This window comes from Nicotiana tomentosiformis, chromosome 2 (assembly GCF_000390325.3).
Source record: "Nicotiana tomentosiformis chromosome 2, ASM39032v3, whole genome shotgun sequence".
NCBI lineage: Eukaryota > Viridiplantae > Streptophyta > Magnoliopsida > Solanales > Solanaceae > Nicotiana > Nicotiana tomentosiformis.
Window position 1 is genome coordinate 99,521,498 of NC_090813.1, and position 14,572 is coordinate 99,536,069.

The 14,572-nt window shown below is 39.3% G+C and overlaps 1 protein-coding gene across 1 annotated transcript; it reads left to right on the forward strand.

The window, feature by feature from the left end:
• The first annotated feature begins 9,410 nt into the window (after positions 1-9,410).
• On the forward strand, positions 9,411-14,286 carry LOC104100864 (nuclear transport factor 2B-like). The gene is made up of 2 exons (XM_009608215.4): positions 9,411-9,888; positions 13,964-14,286. The coding sequence occupies exons 1-2, from the start codon at positions 9,592-9,594 to the stop codon at positions 14,036-14,038; spliced, it is 372 nt and encodes a 123-aa protein (XP_009606510.1). The 5' UTR covers positions 9,411-9,591; the 3' UTR covers positions 14,039-14,286.
• Positions 14,287-14,572: the final 286 nt, after the last annotated feature.

Here is a 14,572-nt window from a genome sequence, read left to right on the forward strand (position 1 = left end):
CTCAGCTTCATTGTTAGTCAATTTCACAGTTCTAATAGACTACCTAACTATATTCCCCGTAGACGGTTTCAGAACGATGCCGAGCCCGGACCCTTTTGCGTTCGAGGCACCGTCTGTAAAAAGGGTCCAAATTTCTGAGGTAGTCCCCCGAGGTCAGCAATAATTCTCTTTCGACTTCGAGCGCTAAGGCCGGCGTAAAGTCGGCCACGAAGTCAGCCAAAATTTGAGATTTTATGGTGGTTCAGGGTCGATACTCGTTATTGTACCCGCTTATTTCGGCGGCCTATTTAGCCAACCATCCTAAGAGTTGAGGCTTGTGCATGATGTTCTTCAGTGGATAAGAGGTTATGACACATATGAGGTGGCATTGAATGTACGATTTTAACATTCTGGAGGCACTTAGCAGAGCTAGCGCCAATCTTTCTAGGTGAAGATACATTATTTCGGCCTCGCCTAGAGTTCTACTAACGTAGTAAATAGGGAATTACGTACCCTCCTCTTTCCGGACTAAGACTTCACTTACAGCCACCTCGAAACTGCCAAGTAAAGGTACAGTTGTTCATCCGTTCGGAGTGCGGAGCAGGGGCGGAGTCGAACGGTACCATTTGAGTTTTTCCAAAGCTTGTTGGCATTCCTAGGTCTAGGAAAAGTTATTCTTCTTCTTTAACAGTGAGAAGATCCGATGGCTTTTGTTTGAGGACCTCGATATAAACCAGCCCAGGGCAGCTATACGCCCGGTCAGCCTTTGAATGGCCTTGATGTCGTCCACCACGGTGATTTTCTCTATGGATTTGATTTTGTCGAGATTGATCTCGATCTCTCGATTGGATACCATGAACCCGAGGAATTTTTGGATCCGACCCCGAATGCGCACTTTTCCAGGTTCAACTTCATATTGTATCTCCTCAATATGTCGAAGGTTTCCTGCAAATGTTTCAAATGGTCCTTTGCTCGCAGGGACTTGACTAACATGTCGTCAATATAAACTTCCATTGATTTTCCTATCTGTTCTTCGAAAATCCGGTTTACTAGGCATTGATAGGTGGCACCGGCATTCTTTAATCCGAATGGCATTATGTTATAACAATAGGTGCTGAATTTAGTGATAAAGGAAGTCTTTTCTTGATCGCCCAGGTCTATCCAAATTTGGTTGTACCCGAAATAGGCATCGAGAAAACTGAGTATCTCGTGCCCGGCTGTCGCGTCGATCATCCGATCGATGTTAGGAAAAGAAAAAGAATCCTTAGGGCGTGCCTTGTTCAGATTTTTATAATCCACACACATTCCTAGCCTTTAACTTCCTGAATGGGTCCTATTTTAAGGCACATAGATACATCGTCCTTGATGAATGCATGCTTGACTTCGGACTGAGGTATCCTCTTATGTTTAACCGGATGGAACTTCGGGTCCAAACTCATCTTATGAGTGGTCACCTCCGGCGGGATCCCTGTCATGTCAAGATGGGACCAAGCAAAATAATCAACATTAGTTGTAAGAAATTCAATAAGTTTTTTCCTGAGCTCGGGAGTTAACCCCGTGCCAGGTATACCTTCCGATTGGGTAAGTGTTCGATCAATATGACTTTCTCTAGCTCCTCGACTGTCGATTTGGTGGCATCAGAATCATCAGGAGCTATGAACGATCTAGGAACTCCGTAGTCATCCTCCTCGCCTACTCCTTGTTCTTTCGGTTTGGTCGGGGCCGGTACTAGTACCGGTGATTGCTATCTAATTTTTTTCCTTCCTGGTCGGCTCCGTGTTCGATGTCGAGACCACGAGCACTGGGAACACCTCGTTGACTATGAATATTTCCTTTGCGGTTGGGTGCTCTTCGTAGTCCGTCTTGATCCCTCCGGGTGTAGGGAATTTCAGTGCCTGGTGTAATGTTGAGGGTATTGCCCTCATGTTGTGAACCCATGGCCTTTCGAATAAGGTTTTATACCTCATGTCCCCTTCAATCACGTAAAATTTTATGTCTCGGATCGTCTCGCCGGTGTTCAAGGGACGAGTTATATCTCATTTAGTAGTTTCACATGCCATGTTAAATCCGTTCAACACCTGGACTGCGGGCACTATTTGGTCTTGTAACCCTAATTGCTCTACAACCATCGATCTAATAATGTTGGTCGATCTTCCTTGATCAATCAACACACGTTTAAATCGAGATTTGTTGATAAGTACAAATATCACTAGTGCATCATTATGAGGTTGTACGATGCCCTCGGCATAATTTTTGCTGAACGAAATGGTTACCTCCGAGACGTAATCTCGAGTGCATTTTTCCCTCGTGATGGATAGTTTAGTGCGCTTTATCATTGGCCCCTGTGGGACATCGACCCCTCCGATGATCATGTTGATAGCGTGCTGAGGTTCTTCTTGTTCGGTCTGTTTGTCGGACTGTAATGGTTAATGCCACTTGGTTTCCTTGATGCGCCCAATGGCTGATACGATGCTGATTACATCAACGTTGAAGTTATACTCTGATAATCTTGGTGCTTCCCTTCCCCCGAGCGTCCTGTCAAAACCATTCTTTCTCATCAAACCTCGGTTATTGGTCCCACAGTCGCTTCTCTGCTCATTCCACGTGGGTTATACCCGGACCCATTTCCCCTTAGATCTACACCGTATGGTTGATACCGATATCGGATTGGTCTTGATTCATGATTGTCGGCTCTCTTAGGCATGTCGTCGGTTCTAATGGAATAAACGGACCCAGAAAGGGTTCCGAGTTAGTCATCCTCGACTCTAATTTTTGACTGGTACCTATTATGGACGTTGTCCCAAGTGACCGCCGCGTACTCTACCAAATTTTGTTTCAGCTGTTGTGAAGCCAAGGAGTTTTGGGGGTTAATTCCTTGATTGAATGCCTAAACGGCCTAGTCGTTCGCAACCGGAGGCAAGTCCATTCGTTCCATTTGAAACCTTGACATGAACTCCCTGAGCATCTTGTTGTCCCTTTGCTTAACCTTGAAAATGTCAGATTTTCTGATCTCGACCTTGAAAAACCCCGGCATGAGCCTTTACAAAAACATCTGCGAGCATAGCGAACAAATCAATGGAATTTGGGGGCAAGTTGTGGTACCATATCATTGCACTTTTTGACAGAGTTTCCCTAAATTTCTTTAATAACACTAACTGAATTTCATCGTCTTCCAAGTCGTTACCTTTGATGGCGCATGTGTAGGAGGTCACATACTCATTCGGATCCGTGGTTCTTTTATATTTTTGAATATCGGGCATACGAAACCTCTTCGGGATTGGCTTTGGTGCCGCGCTCGAAGGAAAAGGCTTTTGGACAAATTTCTTGGATTCCGGGCCTTTCAATATCAGAGGCTCTACTGGGATTTGATCGACCCGGGAATTATATGTCTCCACCTTCTTGTCGTTTGCCTCAATTCTCTTTTCACATAATTCCACCTGTTTCGTTAATGCTTCAAGCATTTTCATCACTTCAGGGCTGACACCGGGGTTAGTTTCACCCTGCCTTTCGGTGATCTGCTCATTTCTTCGGGTGTTCTCCTGGGATGGTTCGGGCTTAACTCTGCTGGAGGCGCAGCTTTGATTTTGCAGCCGCACTATCTCTGCATATTGAGCCAGCAATATTTCGATGATCAATCGTAGACTGAACTCGTCGCCTTCGGGAGCTCCTCGAGCCGTTGGTCGGGCTCCTCCGTGAAAGTTGTTCTTGGGGTGGGTATGCAGGTTGGCATTGATGGCCACCTGCGAGTTAGCATCGATTGGGTCTGCAACTGAGATTCCGTTGGGATCGGCAGGGGGCACCTCATTGCTAGGCACCAGATTGTTGTTTTGGCCATGATGGCCAGACTCAGCCCCAACGTCCAAGCGAGCAGACTGAGAATTTGACATTTTAAAACTGGCCTGAAATTGAGACTTTAAAGAATAAGTGTAAAATAGACAGTGTATAACAAACCCGATAGGTCATTTTGAGAATTTAAGTTCCGTTCGGTGGCATAAGGCCCTGAGTAGCTTCGCATTATGTGTATTTACTTGCGTGCATGGTTGAATTTAGTTACCGGATGATTTGGAGTGATTTGGGACACTTAGTCCCTAAAACGAAAGCTTAAGTCTTAGGATTTTGACCGTAGTCGGAACTGTATGAAGACGACTCTGGAATGGAGTTATGTCGGTTCCGTTAGCTCCGTTGGGTGATTTTGGACTTAGGAGCGTGTCTGGATTGTGTTTTGGAGGTCCGTAGCTTATTTAGGCTTGAATTGGCGAAAGTCAAATTTTTGGAGTTTTGGACCGGTAGTGGAATTTTTGATATCGGAGTCGGAATCCGATTCTGGAAGTTGGAGTTGGTCCGAAATGTTAAATATGACTTGTGTGCAAAATTTGGGGTCAATCAGACGTTGTTTGATAGGTTTCGGCATCGGTTGTAAAAATTTGAAGTTTCAAGTTCATTAAGTTTAAATTGGAGGGTCATTCATGATTTTAGCATTGTTTGATGTGGTTTGAAGGCTCGACTAAGTTCGTATGGTATTTTAGGATTTGGTTGGTATGTTGGTCGAGGTCCTGGGGGCCTCGGGTGAGTTTCGAATGGTTAACGGATCAAATTCGGACTTAGAAGGAAATCTGAAGTTTCTGCCTTCTGGTGCAATCGCACCTGCGGATCTTGGCTCGCAGGTGCGACCACGCAGAAGCGCAATGGACATCGCAGGTGCGCAAGGTCCGCAGAAGCGGAATGGATTTTCGCAGGCGCGCACGCGCAGGTGCGACCCTTTCATCGCAGGTGCGGAGGCAGAGGGGGCAAGTGATTTGTGCAGAAGCACTCATTTTGTTCGCACAAGCGCACGCGCAGGTGCGAGCCCAGGCTCCGCAGGGGCGGAAATGCCTGGGCAGTATTCAAAACCAAAGGGCTTCGTGATTTTTGTCATTTTGGACTTTGCAAAATTGGTATAGGGCGATTTTTGAGAGCATTTTCGAGGGATTTTCAGAGGAAGCTTTAGGGTAATGATTCCTAACTTGTTTTTGGTTGTATTCCATTAATCTATAATTGTTTTCTCCATTTAATTTCAGATTTTTTAGGTTGAAATTGGGAAAATTAGAAGAACTTCTTCAATAAAGATTTCGAGTTTTGAAAGGGGATTTGTGGTCGGATTTGAGTAATTCTTATATGGTTGGACTCGTGAGTGAATGTGTGTTCGTATTTTTTGGTTTTTACCCAATTTCGAGATGTGGGCCCGGGTCGACTTTTTAGGATGGATTTCGGAATTTTTACCTTAATCTTGATTTCATTAATTTGATTAGCCTAATATAGTTGTATTTATGATATGTAATTGTTTTGGCTAGATTTGGGTCATTCGGAGTCGGATATTCGTGGGAAAGGCATTGTGACCGATTGATTGATCTTGGTTTGAGGTAAGTATCTTGCCTAACCTTGTGGGGGGGATTCCCCCTTAGGATTTGAGTCTTCTATGTTGATTGTAGTCCATGTACGTGAGGTGACGAGTACGTGCTCGGACTTATTTGTGGAAAGTTGGCCTTTTTGGGTTCTTAGGTCCTTATATTCACTGAGTATGAAGTTGTTCTTGATATGATTAAGTTTCTATTTACTAGTTTCACCTCTACATGCTTTAATTAGAATTAATTGCTTTCAGGATTCATTTTTATTGCCTATTTGACTCTTATTTGACTTAACTGAAGATTTTACCTCCTCTATTGTCATGCTATCTTTTCATAATGCTTATCTTTATTTAAAAATTATTATTATCTCATCCTATAATTTGTTCAGTCTTAATTGAGGTTATGATTATCTTTCTGCTGCTTATCCTTAATTGAATTGTTGAATATCCTTCGAAATTCCTCAATCTTAAAAGAAGTTTTAGAAATCCTATATCTTAGTCGAGTTGTTTTATTTGGAAATTATTTGACTCGTGTTAGATTCCCTATTGTTGAAATGTATATTGTGGGATCGTTGCTACATATTAGTTTTTCCTTGTTGAGTTGTTCTCTTTACGCCTGACATCATTTACTGTTGTTATTCCTTGTGAATTGGTTCTACTATTTCTTTGTGAATTAAAGTTCTTGAGTTGATTTACTTGTCGTACTTTGTATTATTGTCATTGTTGTTGTTGTACTTGTTGTGGTGATGCACGAGGTTTCTGTCGTGCGGTTGTGGTTATTGTGATGCATGAGGTTTCTGCTGTGCGGTTGTTATTATTGTAATGCACGAGATTTTCTGCCATGCGGTTGTTATTATGGGGTTGCACGAGGTTTCTGTCGTGCTATTATTACTATTGATATTTGCACATGCGGTGTGACAAGGCGGGATATGTATATATATATATATATATATATATATATATATATATGGGTTGCGCATGTGGCGAGACAAGGCGGGAACATTATTATGCACGTGTGGCGAGACAAGGCGGGCATTTATGTTACTATTGCACACGTGGCGAGACAAAGTAGGCTGTGTTAGTGATTGATTTGTGATGATTTATGGCATGGGGGCATTCTTGTTGTTGATATTTGTGAAGTGGCATACATACCAGTGTGAGCTTTATCTTGTGAAAGCTGTGAGAAAATATTCTATGTGTTGTCCGTTCTTTTTTCTTATGCTTATTTGCTAATATGGACTATGGTAGGACACTTGCACAAGCATACACATAGTTAAGCATTCTTATCGGATAAGAGGTATTCTTGATATTGTTGAGCATAGATGCCCACCCTTGTTTACTTGCCTTCTATGTGAGAATGACTCTATTGGCATGTGAGTCGTCAGTGCAGTTATGAGGTGTTATGAGGGCACAAGATGCCAAGTGTTAGGGTTCAGATATTGAGACCCATGAGTTATGAATTGTCCGAGGTTCGGTACCTCGTGGAGTTGTTGACTAAAACCTGATGTAAAAGCGGTTGTAGTTGCTGAGTCATTACTTTCCCTTGCTGTATTTGTGATTCTAGATTTAGGTTGTGTTCCATTTATTTTTCTGTGTCATTTTCATTGATATTTCGGTGACACTTGTTGTTTCCTTCCTTATTGTCATTACTGTACTGTGAGCCATATTGCATAGTCTTTATGTAGACATCATACTTCTGCTGCTCATATACTTGTACCTGTTTAGTTAATTAGACCATTGAGTGTCTTGACTGTTCCTCGTCACTACTCCACCGAGGTTAGTCTTGATACTTATTGGGCACCGCTGTGGTGTGCTCATGCTACTCTTCTGCACATTTTTGTGCAGATCCAGGTATTTGTTCGTTAGCTAGCTGTGTGGACTGTCGCTACGGAGACTCAAGGTAAACCTGTCGCTGCGTTCGCAGGCTTCGGAGTCACCATCAAATTTTCGTTTTGCACTGTTTATTCCTATTTCTGGACAGTTGTATTTAGAGGCTTTCTAGCAAAAAAGAACTTTGTAAAGCTTATGACTTGTACTACCGGTTTTGGGAATTTGTAAGAGATTCTATTTAAATAATGTTATTGTTTCAATTATTGTTAGGCTTACCTAGTCCCTAAGACTAGGTGTCATCACGATACCCAAACGGAGGGAAAATTGGGTCGTGACATAGTGTTATGGAGATTTGTATCAAACCACCACTATTATCCTTATCCCCACGGTGGGCGCCAAACTGTTTACCCTTAAAATGAATAACAATTAAATTTATACGCGATTTTAAGGATATGTGGATTGCTTCAATAAATACAAAAAATCAAGAATGTTAGATAGACGTATTAAACATAAAATGAATAGCCAAACCAGTTATGACGTTAAGGTCGGGCTCGTATTCAAGGTGAATAATAGTTTTATCTTCGATCGGACCCTTGATTCGAAGCCAAATGTATATGAAGAACTATGATTAAAATAAGAACTTTTCGATAACTAGAAAGCAGAGAAATAAGTTTGTATTGCCTTGATATGCGTGTTATTGTATCCCTATTGAGTAAAAAACTTCCCCTCTATATAGTAGGAGAGTTTCATCCCTAGTATAATTCCAAAAAGGGTAAAAATGGTCCTTTCTCGTCAATTATTGATAAACTACCGACATCATGCGAGATCCGCGTCGTGATTTCCGGATGGGTGCGGATATCACGGCCTTCTGTTAGTCGTGTGCAACCGTTCATAGTGCTTTCCGAGGTCTCGGAACTCGTTCTGGGTTCGGGGAATGTTATCTCGTCGGGCCCGATGGAGAGTATCACGTTCCAGCCTCGATCTAAAGAGTTCTCAACTTCGGTCTCGATCTCATACATTCATACTCTTACTTCGTTTGACTTACCGGAAAGTCGGTGTGAGCGCTAACCCCAAGTTCGCCCGTATGCAGGTTTAAGAACTGCGCGAATCAGTTTTAAATCATGTTTTTGCATATTAATCTTCCCGTCGGAATACAAAGTTCAAAGTAAAAAACATCTAGTTTTCAATCAGTATTCATACATTGAGGTCTTACATTTTCAAAGTACCGCTAATTGTACAATTTTACAAATTACAAAAATCATAGTGAGAAAATGCGTTTATCGCCAAAAGATGATGGATGAGAATTATACTTCATTCTTAATCAAATGTTTCAAATTCATAAAATTAAGTGGGCGTTTGGACATAAGAATTGTAAAATTTCGGGAAAAAGTAAAAACAATTTCAAATGAAAATGTTATTTGAAAATTAAAGTTGTTTTTGGACATGAATATAATTTTTGGGCTATTTTTAAATTTTTGTAAGTGATCTGAAGTGAAAATTTTGAAAAATAGTTTTTTAGAGTTTTTCAAATTTTTAAAAAATTTCGAAATTCATATTCAAGTGAAAATCGAAAATATCATAACCAAACACTCATTTCGAAAAAAGTAAAAAAAAAAATCGAAAAATGAATCTTTTTTATTGCAAAACAGGCCTTAAATTTCGGATACAATTTAAGGACCCGTTTGGCCATAGATTTTGCCAAAATAAATTTGGGTTTTATTTGGCAAACATGTGTTTAGTCATAGATTTTGCCTACATTTTGGCAAAATTTCAAATCCCAAATACCAAAATCAGCTCAAAATATTACTATTATATTTTTTTAAAATTGCCCCAAACTTTTGTATTTTATAAAAGAGCCCACAATTTATTATTTTGTAACAATATTGCTTCGTCTTCTCGGTCACCTGATAGTTATCATGTAGTTCATTATAAAAATAATAATTTTGTATCAAATTTATTTATGTTTAGTACTATGGTTTGTGATAATATAGTGAATGTTATTGATAATGATATTGTTGGGTATTTATAATAGTTTTTAAAACTTGTGTGTATAAGTCATATTTTATATTTTTTTAAATTATATTTTAAAAATTGATGTTTAAATATATTTTCATTTTAAAATCAAACTTCACCCAAATAAATTTTTCAGAACTAATTTGATAATCTAATATTCAAACGCTAGCTAAAATTAAGTGGAGACCTAAAAACGGTAACCAGATGGGAAACCAAATAAAAGGAAGTTTATTTGACCTGTCAGTGGTTAATATTCTTATCTTTTGGGCTCCTCCTGTAGCGTATTATTCCAGCTACTCACCAATAATACGGAGTGTTTTGACTGGCCTGCGTTAAGGAAAGAGGCAAAGAAGGGACAGAGCAAATTACGAATTCAAATCGGGGCAATGAATCCAGACGCAGTTGCAACGGCATTCGTGGAGCACTACTACTCCACCTTCGATTCGAATCGGGCCGGGCTTGCGAACCTGTACCAAGAAGGTTCTATGTTAAGTTTCGAAGGGGTGAAGATTCAAGGAGCTCAGCATATTGTGGCTAAGCTTACCAGTCTGCCTTTCCAGCAGTGCAAGCACCAGATCAACACCGTCGATTGTCAGCCTTCTGGTCCTATCGGCGGCATGCTTGTCTTTGTTAGTGGCAATCTTCAACTTCCCGGCGAAGAGCACGTCCTCAAGTTCAGTCAGGTATTTTCCCCATTACCAAGTGCTCTTTTATTGCTGTTCCATGTGCTTAATTATTATAATCGGCGATCTACTTATGTATTTCACAATCTGTAATAGTATAATTTTTAAATCAGTTATCAAACGAAAATGGATGGAATTTAGATTTCCTTTTTCGAACACCAGTTGACTTTCCCTTTGGGTAGGGACGCATGTAAAGTTTAAGGTATGGGTTCATTCGAATTCACTAGATAGTACAATAACTGATTTCGAACCCAATGAATCAAATGAGTTGTGGCAGAATCCCGAACACGAACTCATAAATGCAAATCCTGTATCTGCCTCTGCATTTCGGATCTCATGATGTTAGTCGCCTCGCCTTTTGTGGAGTGAGATTCTAAAAATTTGGAGATAGGCATGTGATATATATACTTTTGGTTTACTGCTGGGGGACAAGTTATGCTAACATGTTAATAATACAATGGCTCTATGTGAAGATATAAGCAAAATTCGTGTAGTATGGGCTATGGCCTTGATGGTAACTCGTAAGTATGTTTGCAGACTTTGATGGATGTAATAGTGGGAAGATGAGTTCTTCGTGCATTTTCGTTTGTATTCTGACATTAAAATGTGGCAGCACCGATCATGTCTATATGTCTTGATCGTTTTTTTTTTTAAAAATTTTAAAGTTGTTTACTAGATGTCAGACTTGTAATTGGACAGGATATATGTCTCTCTGTGTGTGTGTTTACAAAATGGTGGTATTGGAACTAGCTTGCGCACCTCGACTAATTCACTCTACAACTTGCTACAATCCTCAAATGTGGGCGCCTCTACGCAGGTGCCCGGTAATATGCCCACCAACTGTGGAGGAAATAGGCTCTTACTGAGTGCTTTTTAGTTGTTGATGGGTTAGGCTTTTACTGAGTGTTGTGACTTGGATTTAAACCTTAGACCTCGAGCTTGTTATTTTTATGCCTTGACCACTCAATAATCCCTTTGGGAGCAAGATACAACAACAACAACAAAAAACCCAATATAATCCCACATAGTAGGTTCTGGGGAGGGTAGTGTGTACGCAGCCTTACCCCTACCTTGTGGAGATCCCTTTGGGAACAAGATATTTGTCCTATATACTATTAAATGTGAATTTTGTTATGCTAGGACTCTGTTGATGCTCACATGTCTAGTTGCTCTTTTTTCCTTAGTCATTCTCTTTGTTTTTGCTTTTTTTTGTCTCATTGAATAGTATGTGTATCTTTGAAAAATTATTTAGCTGCATTTCTCTTCAATGATCCAAGTAGGAGTTCGGACAATATTTGGTTGAAGTTGAAAAAATTATTTGAAGTATTGTCTTGGCATAACGAATTTTCACATAAAGAACAGTTGGAAAATGCAACATTAAATTCTGCAGTCTGCAAATGCGAAGCTTCTCTTGTCAGTAAAAAGAAAAACATAAGTGAAAATACAAACAAACAGGGGACAACTGTAAAACCTTTTTCATCTCCACCATTGCAACTAAGAGTTTTTGGCATATTTGGTACTGTAGTATCATGGTAAGTGTAAGTTGGTCCTTTATGAATCACTTTTAAAGCTTGGTCCTTTCAATAACATCAAGTTGAATAATGGCTGTTAAACACTGGACAGAAATCCCGTCACTTTACTAGAAAAGTCCTTTATAAGGGAAAGGAACATCTTCCTTCCTCACAACCCACCAAAATGAGGAGAAATTTAATGGATTATCATTTTACCCAGAAAATCCTGCTTGATAAAGTGTTTCATCTGCCACGACAAATCTGTGAAAATCAATTTTGGTTTTTCCGTGAATCATCATTCACCATGACGATCCTCCGTTCACATATGCACAACTAATCTTGCTCAGTTTATTGCTGCAGACCAGGTTGAATCCCTTGAAATAGAGGGAATTATCTTGAATATTTTCTTTGATGCAGCCTTCTCTCTGTTTGTAATGCCAAAATTAAATTTTTTTCCTGTTGCTAATGTATCCATAGTTTGGTCTAAGGATACTCGGACTTACAATTGCTAACGGCACTATAAAAAGCAAAATTTCTTTTCCAAAGCAATGGTTGTATGCTTGGGTTAGCAAAGCTTATATTTAGGGTTTTGGAAAGGCTTTTTCTCCTTCCAGTTCATGGTTAGTTGCACATGTAGACTTGAATATACGTTTCGGTAGAACCTAGTAGCTTTGGCCTATATCTTGTATATGTGTAAAAAATCACTAAATATGTTTAAAAAATTAAATTCAGAGCTTGAGGTTGTTGTCCGAGAATCCAGAACCCATAAAGTTCAAAGGTCAAATCCACCTCTGCTTGGTTGACTAGGAACGTGTTTTCAACCAAATTTTAACAGCAGTATTTTTTAGGCAAGAAGTGTTTAAGTTGATGTTATTTATAGGAGCCAGTCTGTTAGCAGTGATACATGAAAAACCAAGATAAGGGTACCAAATATGCCAGAAGCTATTTCAAATACGGTGATGGCTTCCTTCACTTTTTGTCTTTGATAAAGTTTCAGGGACCCTTACGACGACCCAACTTCTTTTGACAATCTAGAATTCGAATAGAATGATAAATATGTTCCATTATGCCAAATAGGATAATAAGCCACAATTTTGCAATATAATTACTTGATGTTAGTGATAGTCTGACACTTACTCGGAAAAAGGAGCTAGTGATAGTCTGATAGTAGTCATAACATTTCTTCTAGATAATATGTTTAGAGTGAACATTGTAAAGTATCCTGCAGATAAGCTTTACTAGAATATAGATACTGCTGGGATTGGTAAAGACTATTGATTAGGTAATTTGAAGTGTAATGGCTGTTATCATGATTTTTGGTGAAATTTGTTGGATAATGTGAAAGTAACGTGACATGTATGTGACCACCAATGTCCAGGGAAAATAAAGCAGTGGGTAAGTGGTTGTGTTTTAGAACTTAGGGAAGAAGAAAACAATAAACTTCCAAGGCCAGTGGCGGAGCCACCTTATAGGAAGGGGTATGGTGTCAAATGACACCCCTTCGGGGGAAAAATACACTGTGTAGATAGGTAAAAAATAAATTATATGTATATATACTATATATTGACTCCCCTTAATTTCCTGGTATGTTTACTTTTATATATTTTGACATCCCTTAACGAAAATTTTGGCTCCGCCACTGTCCAAGGCAATTGTTTAACTCGAAGTTCTTTATATGTAGCTGACTTGAGGAAGAAGAGAACAATATGTTACCCAAAAGGTGCTTCGTGTGTTATCCTGCAATTCCTGTGAGGCTTATTTTTGTAGCTTTACTGGCTTTCAACCTACTGCTTTATTATCTGTATCCTTATAGATTGTATAGAAAAGTTTAATTGCATAAGTTTTAGAATGTCTTCGAGCATGTTTGATTTCCCTGTACAATAGTACTTGGTAAATGGAATATTGAGTTGTGTTGTTCTGGTCATATCTCGTAGGAGTATTGATTTTCTTTATCTTGCTTTTCACTTAAATATTTTTCTTTTTGATGAAGTCTGGCTTTCTATTTTGATTGAATCAGCTATTCTTTAGCAGATTGATTACTTGTTTTCTGAAGCATTGCCTGATTGTTTCCCTCCCTAGTTGTCATAGAGCAGAGGTCTATTATTATAGGAAACATCATTCATTGTTGAATGGGTGGTCTTTGGCCTCATCCTTGGAACAGACAGATTATATGATGCCATCGTACCAATTAGAAGAGAAGATAGGCAAATACTCCGTTTGCATTTTCTTTTCCTTTCTCCTGCTTTTTGTTTGCCGCTTCTCGCATCTTTCCCTAATATTCAAACGTACCATTGAAAGCGTTCTGTTTCTTGATGATTCCAAAAAATGATAAGTGACAAGTTTCTGTGAATTACTTTTAGTACTGACAATCGAGTCCTCATTTTTTCCAATCGGAATTTCTATTTCTGATAATAGCCCTGCTGCATTGTCTGGGGATATGTGAGAAACTGCAGATACTAAAGCCTGTGCAAAATGCTTTGTCCGGCGTTCCTTGATGACTACAATGTTTCAGAACTTATTTACACTCAAATTTCTAAGTTCTTCCTGTCTTTCTTGGACTGCAGATGTTTCATTTGATGCCAACACAACAAGGGAGTTTCTATGTGATGAATGACATTTTCCGGTTGAACTATGCATGAAGGGTACTGGGTTGAATTGTCCCTTGTTCGTGTTTCCTTGATTGATTTCTTCGGAACTGAACAAGTTTACTGATTATATTCTAAGAGTTTGAAAGATATTGCTTCTATTGGATATCTCAGCCAGTAAGAGACTGGTTTACTAGTAGTTTGTTGAGTGATCAACGGATTAAACTTTATTAAAAAGCAAATGAGCTCTTCCTTGTTGCGAGATATTATATGCTTTAATAATTGCTGCTTCTAAGTCTCAATTTCTGTGTCTGAACTCTCTTATGGATGTTCTTATCATGTTTTTTTTTTGTTTGCATTGCCGCCTTTGACAGTTAAACGCGATAACAAGTTTTGTATACTGAGAGAAAAATAGTTTTGCGAGAGATTTTGTACCATGTGGGGTAAAGAGTGGAAACGCTATCTTTTCAAAATTGCACCAAGTAGAAAGGGTGAATTGGATATGTTTGTTTTGTACACGTTTAAGCACAAGCAACTCGTGTTGCAAAATTTCATCCAGCTCAATTTATACAATTTTGTTAAAGGAGC